Source organism: Oryctolagus cuniculus, chromosome 21, assembly GCF_964237555.1.
Source record: "Oryctolagus cuniculus chromosome 21, mOryCun1.1, whole genome shotgun sequence".
Lineage (NCBI taxonomy): Eukaryota > Metazoa > Chordata > Mammalia > Lagomorpha > Leporidae > Oryctolagus > Oryctolagus cuniculus.
In genome coordinates, this window is record NC_091452.1 from 15,915,850 (window position 1) to 15,930,670 (window position 14,821).

General features: G+C 52.1%; 1 protein-coding gene across 16 annotated transcripts in view; it reads right to left on the bottom strand.

Moving 5' to 3' along the window:
* CIT (citron rho-interacting serine/threonine kinase) overlaps positions 1–6,995 on the bottom strand; it is a 182,021-nt gene extending 175,026 nt beyond the window's left edge. For 7 of the 16 annotated variants that reach the window (XM_051826616.2, XM_017349606.3, XM_051826610.2 and 4 more), the window contains exons 1-2: positions 6,259–6,394; positions 4,855–4,964 (exon numbers count right to left, since the gene is read on the bottom strand). In XM_051826616.2, the coding sequence (XP_051682576.2) occupies positions 4,855–4,964; positions 6,259–6,385 (237 nt within the window). In that variant the 5' untranslated portion in view covers positions 6,386–6,394. Of the gene's footprint in view, positions 1–4,854; positions 4,965–5,761; positions 6,232–6,258; positions 6,396–6,507 lie in introns of those variants that run through there. The other 9 variants (XM_051826611.2, XM_070065988.1, XM_017349603.3 and 6 more) reach the window with 7 other exon arrangements.
* Between the last annotated feature and the right edge of the window lie 7,826 nt (positions 6,996–14,821).

Below are 14,821 nucleotides of genomic sequence, written 5' to 3' on the forward strand. Positions count from 1 at the left end.
CCAGCAATTTGTGAAACTTTGGTCAAAGATTAAAGTATTTATTTATTTGAAAGCCAGAGTGGTACAGAGAAAGAGATCTGCCAACTACTGGTTCACTCCTCAAATGACTGCAAGAGCTATGCCTGGGCCAGCCGGAAGCCGGGAGCCAGGAGCTCCTTCTGGGTCTCCCACATGGGTAACAGGGACTTGATCCATCTTCTGCTGCTTTCCCAAATGCATTAGTGGCTGGTCTGGAAGAAGCAGAGCAGCCAGTACTTGAACCAGCACTCTGATATGGGATGCCAGTGTCTCAAGCGGCAGATTAACCAGCTGTGTGACAAAGCCCTCCCCAATTTATAATTTTGCTGGCTCTGGAAGTCTGCCAACCACTAACCTAGAATACACCGGGAACTACTGTTGAGTCAAAAGGACAAACACAAACTGAGACCCGGTGAAATACTTATCAGGATGGAAAACAAAATTGCTACTGTATCTAAACTTCAGCAAAATAACACTGTTGGGAGAACAGTATCCTCACCTGGCCACACAAGGCAAATGTTTGGTGTATACTAAACACCCAGTGATAGCTTTTCTAGGGACAGAAGTGGATCTTATTACTACAGTTTGGAGATGGTTTGCCCCCAAGGGTTCAAGTGCTACAGACTTGGTCTCGTATGGCAATGCTGAGGTGGAGTAATCTTTAAGGGGTAGGGCCTAGTGGAATATAATCAGGTCTTTAAGAGGGATTATTGTTTTTCTCAAGAGATAATGTTGTTATTGGGGCCAGCACTGTGGCATAGCGGGTAAAGCCGCCACCTGCAGTACTGGTATCCCATATGGGCGCCAATTCAAGTCCCAGCTGCTCCATTTCCAATCCAGCTCTCTGCTATGGCCTGGGAAAGCAGTGGAAGATGGCCCAAGTCCTTGGGCCCCTGCACCCACAAGGGAGACCCAGAAGAAGCTCCTGGCTCCTGACTTCAGATCTGCACAGCTCCGGCCGTTGTGGCCATCTGAGGAGTGAACCAACTGATGGAAGTCCTCTCTCTCTCTCTCTCCGCCTTTCCTTCTCTCTGTGTGTAACTCTGACTTTCAAAATAAATAAATCTGAAAGAAAGAAAGAAAGAAAGAAAGAAAGAAAGAAAGAAAGAAAGAAAGAAAGAAAGAAAGCAAGCTAGCTAGCTAGCTGCAGCCTGCAGCTCCAGCATCCCATATGGGCGCCAGTTTGAGTCCTGGCTGCTCCACTTCCCATCCAGCTCCTGCTAATAATGTGCCTGGGAAAGCAGTGGAAGATGGCCCAATCCTGCACCTACGTGGGAGACCCGGAAGAAGCTCCTAGCTCCTGGCTTCGGTCTGATTCAGCCCTGGTCACTGCAGCCATTTGGGGAGTGAACCGGTGAATGGAAGATCTCTTTCTGTCTTTCCCTCTCTCTCTGTAACTCTGCCTTCCAAATAAATTCAATAAATCCTAAAAAAAGAAAAAAAGCAAGCCTGGCCGCTCGGGTCTCTTGCCTCCTGTCTCACTGTAGGATCTCTTCCGTAAGCCCTTCCTACCATGGTGACGCATCCATCAGGAAGCCCTCACCAGAACCCAGCAGCTGCCAGCGCCATGCTCTGGAACCCCACAACTGTGAGTAAATAAACCTCTCTTCTTCATAAGGTACCCAGTCTCAAGTATTTTGTTATAGCAACACAAAATGGACTGAGATACCAATCACTAAAACACCATGAACTGGGGGCTGGCCTACAATCCTCCCCATAATAACAAAATTAACTGTAAGGTGCATTGAAAAAACTCTGACACAGGTGGCTGAGTGGTCCAGGAGTTGCATGGCCAACCCTAGGAACTGGGCCAGAGATGGAGTCTGGCTCTGCCATTTACCAGCTGCACAATCTCGGGCAACTCCCTGCCCACCTCTCCACCTGTGTCCTCCTACACCTATTTAAAGTGCAAATAAGAAGAGTTCTCACGGGGCCAGAGCTGTGGCGTAGTGGGTAGAGCTGCCACCTATAGTGGTGGCATCCCATATGGGCACCGGTTCAAGTCCCGGCTGCTCCACTTCCAATCCAGCTCTCTGCTGTGGCCTGGGAAAGCAGTAGAAGATGGCCCAAGTCCTTTGGCCCCTGAACTGCATGGGAGACCTGGAAGAAGCTCCTGGCTCCTGGCTTCAAATCAGTGTAGCTCCAGCTGCGTGGCCAATTAGAGAGTGAACCAGCGGGTGGAAGACCTCTCTCTCTCTGCCTCTCCTCTCTCTGTGTAACTCTTTCAAGTAAAAATAAACAAATCCTTAAAAAAGGAATAGTTCTCACCTCTGTGATGAAATGAGATCATTAGGAGTATGCTGATTCTGAGCCCAGTGCATTGGAAGCCGTAGCTATTATGTAACCAGTACATGATAAGCCCTTAATAAAATCCCTAGTTATTTTGTTCTAGGTTGGAGATGTTTGAAGTAAAATGATAAAGGGGCTAGAAAGTGGCAGCAACCCAGCCAGCTAAGGTTAGAGACAGAGACAATTCGCTTGTGAAAAATATCTTGTGACATAAAATGATGGTGCGGATGGCGCCACAGCACAACTCGAGTTTTCCGTTTGTTTGCACGCGGATCTGTTGGAACATCCCCAATACCAATATCGTGAAGTAAATGTTCCCAAGAACATACGACTAGGAATCATAATACAGGTATCCTAAAGAAATGCCTTCCTGGCTGGCGCCGCGGCTCACTAGGCTAATCCTCCGCCTAGCGGCGCCAGCACACCGGGTTCTAGTCCCGGTCGGGGCGCCGGATTCTGTCCCAGTTGCCCCTCTTCCAGGCCAGCTCTCTGCTGTGGCCCGGGAGTGCAGTGGAGGATGGCCCAGGTGCTTGGGCCCTGCACCCCATGGGAGACCAGGAAAAGCACCTGGCTCCTGGCTCCTGCCATCGGATCAGCGCGGTGCGCCGGCCGCAGCGGCCATTGGAGAGTGAACCAATGGCAAAGGAAGACCTTTCTCTCTGTCTCTCTCTCTCCCTGTCCACTCAGCCTGTCAAAAAAAAAAAAAAAAAAAATGCCTTCCTAAATACAATTAGTGCTAAGTAACCAGAAGTTTATCATGACTATAAATAATTCTATCCTATACTTGGTATTAGCTGTAAAAACCTGGCTTACCAAGAGCCAGCCAAGGTGCGAAGTGCTTTATATATGGATTATCTCACTTAATCTTCCTCACGACCCCATGAATTAGCTATTTCAACCTCTACTTGACGATTAGCAAATAAGGGCAGCGTCCCAGCACGGCCGCTGCCTCTTCCATATGAGTACCAGTTCGAGTCCCGCCACTGCTCCAATTCCAATCCTGCTTCCTGCTAATGCAGAGGCTGACCCAAGCACCTGGGTCCAATCCACCCATGTGGGTGGCCTGGACGGAGTTCCTGGATCCTGGCTTCAGCCTAGCCCAGCTTGGCTGTCACAGCCGTTGGAGAAGGAATTTGCAGATGGAGGATCTCTCCCTCTCTCTGTCACTTTGCCGTTCAAATAAAAAATAAATCTCAAAAAAAGGCATCTTTGTTTTTCTTTCTTGGATTAAAAAAAAAACAAACTTTAGTATAGATGTGAAAAAAGTAAGAAATGACAAGATCTCCCTTCAAGGGGCAAAGTATCTACTCCTGTCTGAACAATACTCCTTTTCCCAATTCAGTCAGGGCACATAAAACACCAAATACAGGGCCGGCATAGTGGTATAGTAGGTTAAGCTGCCACATGCAACACCAGCATCCATATAGGTGCCGGTTCGAGTCCTGGATGCTCCACTTCCTATCCAGCTCCCTGCTAATGTGCTTGGGAAAGCAGTGGAAGACGGTCCAAGTGTTTGAGCCCCTGAACCCACATAGGAGATCCAGAAGAAGCTCCAAGATCCTGGCTTCGGCCTGGCCCAGCCCTGGAGGTTGTAGCCATTTGGGGAGTGAACCAGTGGATGGAAGAGCTCTGTCTTTGTCTCTTCCTCTTTATCTGTGTGTAACTCTTTCAAAATAAATAAATAAATCCCCCCACCAAAAAAAATAAAATAAAATAACTGGGGCTGATGCTGTGGTGTAGGTGGTAAAGCATCCCACATGGGTGCCAGTTCAAGTCCTGGCTGCTCCATTTCCAATCCTGCTCTCTGCTGTGGCCTGGGAAGGCAGTGGAGGATGGCCTAAGTCCCTGGGCTCCTGCACCCACGTGGGAGGCCCACAGAAGGCTCCTGGCTCCTGGCTTCAGATCGGCACAGCTCTGGCTGTTGCAGCTGTCTAGAGAGTGAACCAGTGGATGAAGACCTCTCTCTCTCTCTCTCTCTCTCTCTCCCTCCCTCTCCCTCTCCCTCTCCCTCTCCCTCTCTGACTCTGCCTCTCTAATAAATAAAAATAAATCTTTTTTTTTTTTTTTGACAGGCAGAGTGGACAGTGAGAGAGAGAGACAGAGAGAAAGGTCTTCCTTTGCCGTTGGTTCACCCTCCAATGGCCGCCGCGGCTGGCGCGCTGCGGCCGGTGCACTGCGCTGATCCGATGGCAGGAGCCAGGAGCCAGGTACTTATCCTGGTCTCCCATGGGGTGCAGGGCCCAAGCACCTGGGCCATCCTCCACTGCACTCCCTGGCCACAGCAGAGAGCTGGCCTGGAAGAGGGGCAACCGGGACAGAATCCGGCCCCCCGACCGGGACTAGAACCCGGTATGCCGGCGCCGCTAGGCGGAGGATTAGCCTAGGGAGCCGCGGCGCCGGCCCAAAAATAAATCTTAAAAAAAAAAAAAAACACCCAATAGGATTTCCACTACAATATTAGTCTTCATCCTATATAAGGGCAAAGTGAACAGCAAGGCGAGTCCAGAGAAACAAACACCAGTGAGCCACAGGCAGGGCAGCTGTTACCTGGAAGAAATGATGCAGCCTGGAGGCCCGGCTGGCGATGGGCTCCGCAGCAGCAGCAGCGTCCGGTGGGTGCCGCGCTCCATACTTGAACTTCAGCATCTCCCCCTGTGCTGAAGGGATACGGGAAAAGGTCAAGTGTGTCTGACATTTTGAGCAGAGAGGGCTTGCGAGATCCTGCCTTCCCTCTAGTATCAAGGACAGGATGACATCGGCCAGCACCTAGGTTTTAGGAAGCTCAGTCTGGCTGCGGGAATTAAAAATCAGGTGTGAAACTCACTCCACCAGGAATGATACAGTTACCTACTGTCTGACTCACGGATGTACTTATTACCTGCTCTTCCGGCCCCTTAGAATATACACCCCACAAGGGCAGGGGCTTTGTCCTCACGTAGTGGGGACAGGCGTAGCCTGGCACGTGGTCAGTGTGAATAAATAGTTATTGAATGAATGACTAAAATGAACAAGCACAGGGCTGGAACTGCGGTGCAGATTAAGCCACTGTCTGCCACGCAGCCATCCCATGTCAGAGTCCTGGCTGCTCCACTTCCGATCGAGCTCCCTGGTAAAGCAGCAGAGGGTGGTCCAAGGGCCTGGGTCCCTGCCAGCCACACCGGAGACCTGAATGGAGCTCCTGGCTCCTGACTGTGGCCTGGCCCAGCCCTGGTTGTTGCGGCCATTTGGGGAGTGAACCAGTGGATGGAAGACCTCCCTCCTTCCCTCTCCCTCTCTCTCTCTCTCTCTCTCCCTCTGACGCTCTGCCTTTCGAATAAATACATCTATGAAAAAATAATAAACCAAGCACACTGCACAGCACGTGAGAAGGTGATTAGTGCTTCGAGGGGAGTGGGGTCTGGGTAAGGTAAGACCAACCAGGGCGCGGCAGAGGGAGCAGATCTGAGAAGCTGACCTCTGAACCAGGAGCGGAAGCAGGTGACAGCAAGTGTTGCTGATGAGTGGGGGGACGAGAGGCACAGCAGCCTGGACACAGCTCCTGGGGCGGGACCTGACGTCTCCCAGCTGTGGGAGACCAGAGAGGTGGGAACGGGGAGCAGGAGGTGATGGGCTGGGCACCAGGACGAAGACACTGGGCAGACAGCGAGGGCCACACGGAGAAAAGGCAGGCGGATGCCGCAGGCAACGCTGGCAGGAGGCAAGGCCAGGCAGACAGAGCGCTCGGCCCGGTAATAAACCAGGATCAAATCCTCCTGCCCCAGGCACCACCCTCCGAGGCCCGCCGGCCGGCTCCCGGGCAGGGTGGGCGCGCGCCGCCCGCACAGGGGGAGAAATCGCCGCCCCTGCGCGCTGCAGGAGGGAAAGCCGGGACTGGGGTGCCTGGAGCCGGCCCTTCCCCGGCCCTGACACAGCCGGGTGGCGGAGATTCGGGGTTGTGGGGCCCAGACTCACGCTCAGCAGACCCGACAAGCTGCGTTCCGCACCACCCCCGCGCCTCCCGCCGTCGCGTTTGAACCAGGCGTGGGCGGGGCTCAGCCGTATCTGGGCCAATCAGCAGGCCCGCTCCTATGATAGACATCCGCGTCTCGGTCAGGACCTGCCCAAGTCCCTTTAAGAAGGGACGGAGGAAGTGAGGAGAAGAGCCAATCAAATTGCTGCTCCCTTGGACGCGCGACCAATGGGGAAAGGAAGAGAACAAACCCGGCAGGGCAGGCCTCGGGAGTTTGAATTCGGCGGTTACGCTGGTTGCCTGGTGTGGGGCCGCGTCGGGGTGTCGCCGGGGCGCTGTCGGCCGCTCTCACGGCCAGCGGCCTGGTCTCCGTCCTCTGTGACTTTGGGCAGACCACCGGGTCTGTGCCGCGGCTGAGGAAGCAGGCGCTGGTTCCCCCACCTCGCGGCCCACCGGCCCGCGGCGGCTTGGCGCAGGCCACGGAGCCCGTCGGGAAGGACATTTCCAGAAAAAGGCGAGATCCTGAAGCGGGTCAGGCGCCAACGAAGAAACCCAAGCGACCAGCGGACGCGTGGCAGGGGCCCACAGCCGAGCGGAGCGGGCGGCTGACGGGGCTGTGGAGGGGTGAAGCCGCCTTCACAGCCAGTCACAGCGGCCGCCCCCGGCGTCTGTGCGACCCCTGACCGCCCCCAGCCGCCCCCCCCCGCGACTGTGCGACCCCTGACCGCTCCCGGCCGCCCCCCCCCCCGACGTCTGTGCGACCCCTGACCGCTCGCGGCCGCCCCCCCCCCCGGCGTCTGTGTGACCCCTGACCGCCCCCAGCCGCCCCCCCCCGCGACTGTGCGACCCCTGACCGCTCCCGGTCGCCCCCCCCCCGACGTCAGTGCGACCCCTGACCGCCCCCAGCCGCCCCATCCGCGACTGTGCGACCCCTGACTGCTCCCGGCCGCCCCCCCCCCCCGCGTCTGTGCGACCCCTGACTGCTCCCGGCCGCCCCCCTACCCGGCGTCTGTGCGACCCCTGACTGCTCCCGGCCGCCCCCCCCCCCCCGCGACTGTGCGACCCCTGACCGCTCCCGGCCGCCCTCCGCCCGCGTCTGTGCGACCCCTGACTGCTCCCGGCCGCCCTCCGCCCGCGTCTGTGCGACCCCTGACTGCTCCCGGCCGCCCCCCTACCCGGCGTCTGTGCGACCCCTGACTGCCCCCGGCTGCCCCATCCGCGACTGTGCGACCCCTGACCGCTCTCGGCCGCCCTCCGCCCGCGTCTGTGCGACCCCTGACTGCTCCCGGCCGCCCCCACCCCGCGTCTGTGCGACCCCTGACTGCTCCCGGCCGCCCTCCGCCCGCGTCTGTGCGACCCCTGACTACCCCCGGCTGCCCCCCCCCGCGTCTGTGCGACCCCTGACTGCCCCCGGCCACCCCCCCACCGCGTCTGTGTGACCCCTGACTGTCCCTGGCCGCCCCCCTTCCCCCCACCCCGCGTCTGTGCGACCCCTGACTGCTCCCGGCCGCCCCCCTTCGCATCTGTGCGACCCCTGACCGCTCCCGGCGCAGCTTCTCAGGAGGAACGTGCAAGGATACTCGCAGGAGAGCTGCCTAGAGTGCGTGGGAAATGCCTCTTTTGAAAAATAGTTTATTCATTTACTTATATACTTTTAAAAGATTTATTTATTTGAAAGAGTTTCAGAGAGAGGTCTTTCATCCGCTGGTTCACTCCCCAAATGGCTGCAAGGGCTGCAGCTGCGCTGATCCGGAGCCAGGAGCTTCTTCCGGGTCTCCCACGCGGGTGCAGGGGCCCAAAGACTTGGGCCATCTTCCACTGCTTTCCCAGGCCATAGCAGAGAGCTGGATAGGAAGTGAAGCAGCCAGGACTCGAACCCGTGCCAATGAGGGATGCCGGCGCTGCAGGCAGCAGCTTTTCCTGCTAGGGCCACAGCACCTGCCCCAAGGTTGGTTTATTTGAGAGGCAGAGTTACAAAGAGAAAGGTCGTCCAGCTGCTGGTTCACTCCCCAGATGACCATAATCACTGGGGCTGGGCCAGGCTGAAACCAGAAGCCGGGAGCTTCTTCCGGGTCTCCCGTGTGAGTGCAGGGGTCCAAGCACTTGGGCCACCTTCTGCTGCTTTCCCAGACCATGAGCAGGGAGCTGGATCGGAATGGCGCAGCTGGAACTTGAACCGGCGCCCACATGAGATGCTGGTGCTGCAGGCAGAGGCTTAACCCAGGACACCACAGCACCAGCCCCGGATTGCAAAACTTTCTGCACCGACGTAAACTTGGCTTTTGTTGGTTTGTTTTGTAAAGGTTTATTTTTTGTTTCTGTTTTTCATGAACTTTTTGAGGTCCCCTCATAGACCAGGAAGACTACACAATAGTGAATAGTGTTGTAGAACATAATGGCTAACGTTAAAAACAAACAAAAAACAACAGGGAGCAACCCCAACGTGCATCAGCGGTGGAAAGGACAAACGTTGACACTGTAGTGCTTTCACAGGCGATGAAAAGAAACGTGATGAGCCCCAGCACAATGCCGAGGGAAGGAAGCTAGGCAAATTATGATTCCATTAGCAGGAGTGGCAGAAGCAGGGACAACAAAGCAAAGTGCTTTAGGGAGGGGTGCACCTGCGGGTGGGAAAACAAGACAGCAGGAGTGAAGATGGCAAGTGCCTGCAGTTCAAGTGGAGCCTTTCAGGGTGCCGGGTGTTGCCGTGACGACTTAACCTGGGTGCCAATAACGTGGATGCTACTTCACGGTCATCGAATTCTGGGCATGTGTGTGTGTTCTATCTGTGTGTGCAGAAAGTCTTAAAGGAGGGAGGCAGTCCTTGCCAGACTCCGGATGCCTACATGAGGTAGAACTAGAGATTTGTTCTCTTTCCCTGTCTCTCACCCCCACCCCCCCACCCCACACAAGCATTAGCACAAAACCAAGACTATAGAGTTACTTAATGCATGGGTTTTCCAAACAGGAATATGTTGCTTTTTGTTTCCAGGACAATAATAGTAGCTTTTTTATTTTATTTTATTTTATTTATTTGAGAGACAGAGCTCCCATCCACTGGTTCCTTCACTCCCCAGATGATCGCAACAACTAGGTCTGAACCAGACTGAAACCAGGAGCCAGGAACTCAGTCCTGGTTTCCCACATGGGTGGCAGGGACCCAACTACTTGAGCTAGGCACTTGGATATGGGATGTGGGTGTCCCAGGCAGCATGTTAACTGCTATGCCAAATGCCTAGAGAGCAGTATAAATATATCATGTCCCCACCCTTTTTAATCAAATACCTTGTCTCAGTTAATCCATCCCACAGCCCTGGGAGGGAGGAACTCTAATCCACATCTTATAGATGGGAGCAGTGAAGATGAGAGAACAACTAATCCTGGGTCTTGCCGCTTCAGGTGGTAGAGCTGGGTGCTGTACTTCTGGATCGATTCCAGAACCTTCCCTCTGCACAAAACCTACCTCTCCAATGGCATCAGAGTTCTTCCAGCCTCTGTTTCTGTCATATTGCAAGGGCTGGCCTGGTCTAGAAAAAAAAAAGTGTAAAAATGAAAAATGTTTAATGACAGGAGATTAAGCCAAAGTTCATGGTGGCAAAAGAAGGGGCGATGTGAAGCAGGCTACCGAATGCAACTGTCGGTGTGGCATGAAGGATCTCAGAAAAGCTGGGTGTTGATCTGATTGATGCTTCTGCTGATTTTTCTTGTCTAGCCAAATATGTTCGTTTCCAGGCATCTCAAACAGAAGCCTTTATCAGAATCTTGGGACATGTTCATCCCAAATTAGAATGTGGTGTTAACTGCACTGCCTGAATCCAACCTAGATAGCCTACTGATTTCCCACTAGAACAATTACTGGCTTTTGTGAAACAAGACAGAGAATAAACAAAAAATAAAATGAACTTTAAAAACATGAAGCAAAAGCCATGTGAACTCTACCAAGTTTCTTTTCAGGAATAGTAACTGTGCAAAAGGTTTATGGGGACAGAGAATAAGAAGTGACCGTGTGTTTGTTCCAATACTAAAGGCAGAAAACACCAAGAAAAATGAACTGTCATTAAAATTAGACTGGCAGGGGCTGGTGCCGTGGCTCACTTGGTTAATCCTCCGCCTGCGGCGCCGGCATCCCATATGAGCGCTGGATTCTAGTCCTGGTTGCTCCTCTTCCAGTCCAGCTCTCTGCTGTGGCCCAGGAGGGCAGTGGAGGATGGCCCAAGTGCTTGGGCCCTGCACCCGCATGGGAGACCAGGAGGAAGCACCTGGCTCCTGGCTTCGGATCGGCGTAGCTCAGGCCGTAGCAGCCATTTGTGGGGTGAACCAACGGAAGGAAGACCTTTCTCTCTGTCTCTTTCACTGTCAAATAAATTAAAAAAAAAATTAAACTGGCGTATGTAAGTATATGGTATATAAGACACCTGCATCCCCTGTCAGTACCTGGGTTAGAATCCCACCCCCAGTTCCTGCATCCAGCTTCCTGCTAATGCAGAGCCTAGAAATTCATAAATTATGATCCCACAAATTTCATTTAACCTGGTTCAACCTAAATTCATGTCTAGCTATGAGTATTATGAGATTTAAGAGCTATGAGATTTTAAAAATGCTTTGTAAAATCTAAAGCCAGCAACTCAGACTGGGAGCAAATATTTGTAAATCACATCTCTGGTAAGAGGCCGGTATCCAGAACATATAAAGAATTCTTAGAATTACACAATAAAAAGACAAATAACCCAATTTAAAAATCATCAAAAGATAGAAATTTTTCCAAAGAAGATATGCAAATAGCCAATAAGCACATGAAAAGACGCTCGACATCATTAGCCATTAGGGAAATGGAAATCAAAACCAAAATAACACTTCATATCCCCTACAATGGCTGTAATCAGACGAGAATAAGTGTGGCTCCGGGTATGAGAAGATTGAACCCTCCTGCATGACTGGGGAGAATGTAAAACAATGCAATAACAGGGGCTGGTGCTGTAATGCAGGGGGCTAGGCCCCCACCTACAGTGCCAGCATTCCATGTTAGCACTGGTTCTAGTCCCAGCTGCTCCTCTTCCAATTCAGCTCTCCGCAATAGCCTGGGAAAGCAGAGGAGGATGGCCCAAGTGCTTGGGTCCGTGCACCCATAGGGGAGACCCAGAAGAGACTCCTGGCTCCTGGCTTCAGATCAGATCAGCTCCAGCTGTTGTGGCCATTTGGGGCCTGTCTCTGCCTGGAACTTTACCTCTCAAATAAATAAATAAAATCTTTAAAAACAAACAAACAAACAATGCAACCACTTTGGAAAACAGTTTGACATTTCCTCCAAAAGTTAAACGTAAAGTAACCATATGACCCCACAGTTTCACCTCCAGGTATCTGCCCCAAGAAAATGAAAACAGCTCAGCATGCTTTGAAAAGTTTATGAAAATTTCCATTATTTTTAAAATTAATTTATTCATTTGAGAGGTAGAGTTACAGACAGAGGGAGAGATGAAGAGAGAGGTCTTCCATCTGCTGGTTCACTTCCCAAATGGCCGCAATGGCCGGAGCTGAGCTGAGCAGATCTGAAGCCAGGAGCCCAGAGGTTCTTCTGAGTCTCCCACATGGGTGCAGGGACCCAAACACTTGGGCCATTTCCTGCTGCTTTCTCAGGCCATAAGCAGAGACCTGGATTGGAAGAGGAGAAGCAGAGACTCAAATTGGCACCCATTTGGAATGCCAACACTGCAGGTGGCAGCTTTACCCACTATACCACAATGCCGGTGTTGCATCCACTCGTCAGCTAAAATGGAATATTACAAAAACCAGTGACAGTCACACATGAATTTTATTGAAAATGAGAGGCTAATGAGAGGCAAGGCAACTTATTGGAACTGGCCACCAATCGGGACCGGCACTCCTTACCAGAGTGCAGCCCCCAAAGTGGATTACACAGCTTTTTATAGTATTCTGTCCACTAGGGCTCACAATTTCTAAGCAGGCCCCTGGTATGCAGTGAACAATAAAAAGAAAACTAGAATATGGTTGTAAGATAACAGCTAACAATAACAAACCCAATAACAGATCCAAGATATGGTTGTAAGATAACAGTGAAGGACACATTTCTGTCAACCTAGCTCCTGGGAATTTGGGCCCACATAGTTTCACAATATACACCCTTAGCCGTTAGCAAGCAAAGCTAATATGTACAGAAGCAAGAGATCTGCAATTAGCTTTTAGCCACACTCACTCCATTTTGATTCTAATTCTACACTGGCTCCTTCAATTCATTTTTAATTATTTGAAAGATAGAGACGAAGATATTTAAGTGAGAAATTTTGCATCCAGTTGTTCATTCCCCAGATGCCCACAACAACTACTGCAGAGACGGGTTAAAGCCAGGATTGCAGAACCCAGTGCAGATCTCCCAGTGTGAATGGTGGGGACCCAAGTACTGAGCCGTCACCTGCTCCTCCCAGGGTATATGTTATCAGGAAGCTAGAATTGGAAAGAGTCAGGAACTCAAAGCCAGGCACTCTGATATGGAGTGCAGGCATCCCAAGTGAGGTCTTAGCCACTGCACCAAATGCACACGCCAACATTATCTTTTAATTCCATTTTCCCACAAATTGTTTGAAGCTCCCTCATAGCCACACAAAAGCCTGTACACAAATGTTCCTTACAGCCTGATTCACTATAGCCAAAAAGTGGAAAACACCCAAATGTCCATCAACTAGTGAATGGATAAACAAAAGTTGTAGTATCCATGCAATGGGATATTATTTGACCATAAAAAGGAATGAACGGGGGACCGGCGCCATGGCTAACTTGGTTAATCCTCCACTGCGGTGCCAGCATCCCATATGGGTGCTGGGTTCTAGTCCTGGTTGCTCCTCTTCCACTCTAGCTCTCTGCTGTGGCCAGGAGGGCAGTGGAGGATGGCCCAAGTGCTTGGGCCCCTGCACCTGCATGGGAAACAAGGTAGAAGCACCTGGCTCCTGGCTTCGGGCCGGTGCAGCGCCAGCTGTAGCAGCCATTTGGGGAGTGAACCAACAGAGGGAAGACCTTTCTCTCTGTCTCTCTCTCTCTCTCTCTCTCACTGTCTATAACTCTGTCAAAATTAAAAAATAAAAAAATTTTAAAAAAAGGAATGAACAGGGGCCAGCACTGTGGCTCTGCAGGTTAACACCCTGGCCTGAAGTACCGGCATTCCATGTTGGCGCTGGTTCAAGACCCAGCCGCTCCACTTTCCATCCAGCTCTCTTCTATGGCTTGGGAAAGCAGTAGAAGATGGCCCAAGTTCTTGGGCCCCTGTACCTGCATGGGAGACCTGGAAGAAGCTCCTGGCTCCTGGCTTTGGATCGGCACAGCTCTAGCTGTTGCAGCCAACTGGGGCGTGAACCAGCAGATAGAAGACTTCTCTCTCTTTCTCTCTCTCTCTCTCTCTCTCTCTCTCTCTCTCTCTCTCTTTCTCTCCCTCCCTTTCGTCTCCTCTCCTCTCTCTGCATAACTCTTTCAAATAAATAAATAAATCTTAAAAAAAGGGGGGGGCGGTGTTACCACTTAGCAGGTTAAGCTGCCACCTGCAGTACCAGCATCCCATATGGGCACCGGTTGAGTCCCAGCTGCTCCACTTCCTATCCAGCTCTTGCTAATCTGCCTGGGAAAGCAGTGGAGAGTGGCCCAAGTAATTGAGCCCCTGCTGCCCATGTGGGAGACCCAGAAGAAGTTCCTGGCTCCTAGCTTCAGCCTGGCCCAGCCCCAATGGATGTGACCATTTGGGGAGTGAACCAGGGGATGGAAGATCTCTCTCTCTCTCTCTGTCTCTGTCTCTGTCTCTGTCTGTCTGTCTGTCTCTCTCTCTCTCTAACTCTGCCTTTCAAATAAATAAAATCTTAAAAAAAAAATATGAGCCCCCAGAGGCATGCTATCACGTGCATGAAGCAGTATGCTCCGTGTAAGAATTCAGATGCACACGGCCACACATTGTATGACCCCATCCACATGAAGTGTCCGGAGGACAAAGGCAAAGGAGGGGTAGCCAGAGGTTGGGAAGATGGAGGGATGAGAAGTGACCGGCAATGGCATGAGTGATGTTTTGGGTATGGTCAGCATTTGTCATTTCAGCCAACATGAAACCCTTGATGCTACAGACATTTGGAGCCAGATAATTCACAGTGGAGGCTATGTGCTGTGTGTTACAGTCCCCCGGCCTCCACCCACTAGCATACATCCCTCATTGTGACAAACCGTGTCTCCAAACACTGCCCAATGTCTCCCAGGAGACAACACCATCCTGTTGTAACTCTTACCACAGGAAACCCCTCTATGAGTATACTGGAGATCCCAGGCTATCTCAAATAGTTTGTGGAAAATGGAATTTAAAGATAAGTTTAGGAGATGATGCTGTGGTATAGTAGGCTAAGCCTCCGCCTGCGGTACTGGCATCCCATAGGGGCGCCGGTTCAAGACCCAGCTGCTCCACTTCCAAACCAACTCTCTGCTATGGCTTGGGAAAGCAGTAGAAGATGGCCCAAGTACTAGGGCCTCTGCACCTGCGTGAGAGACCCAGAAGAAGCTCCTGGCTCCTGGCTTCCAGAGTGG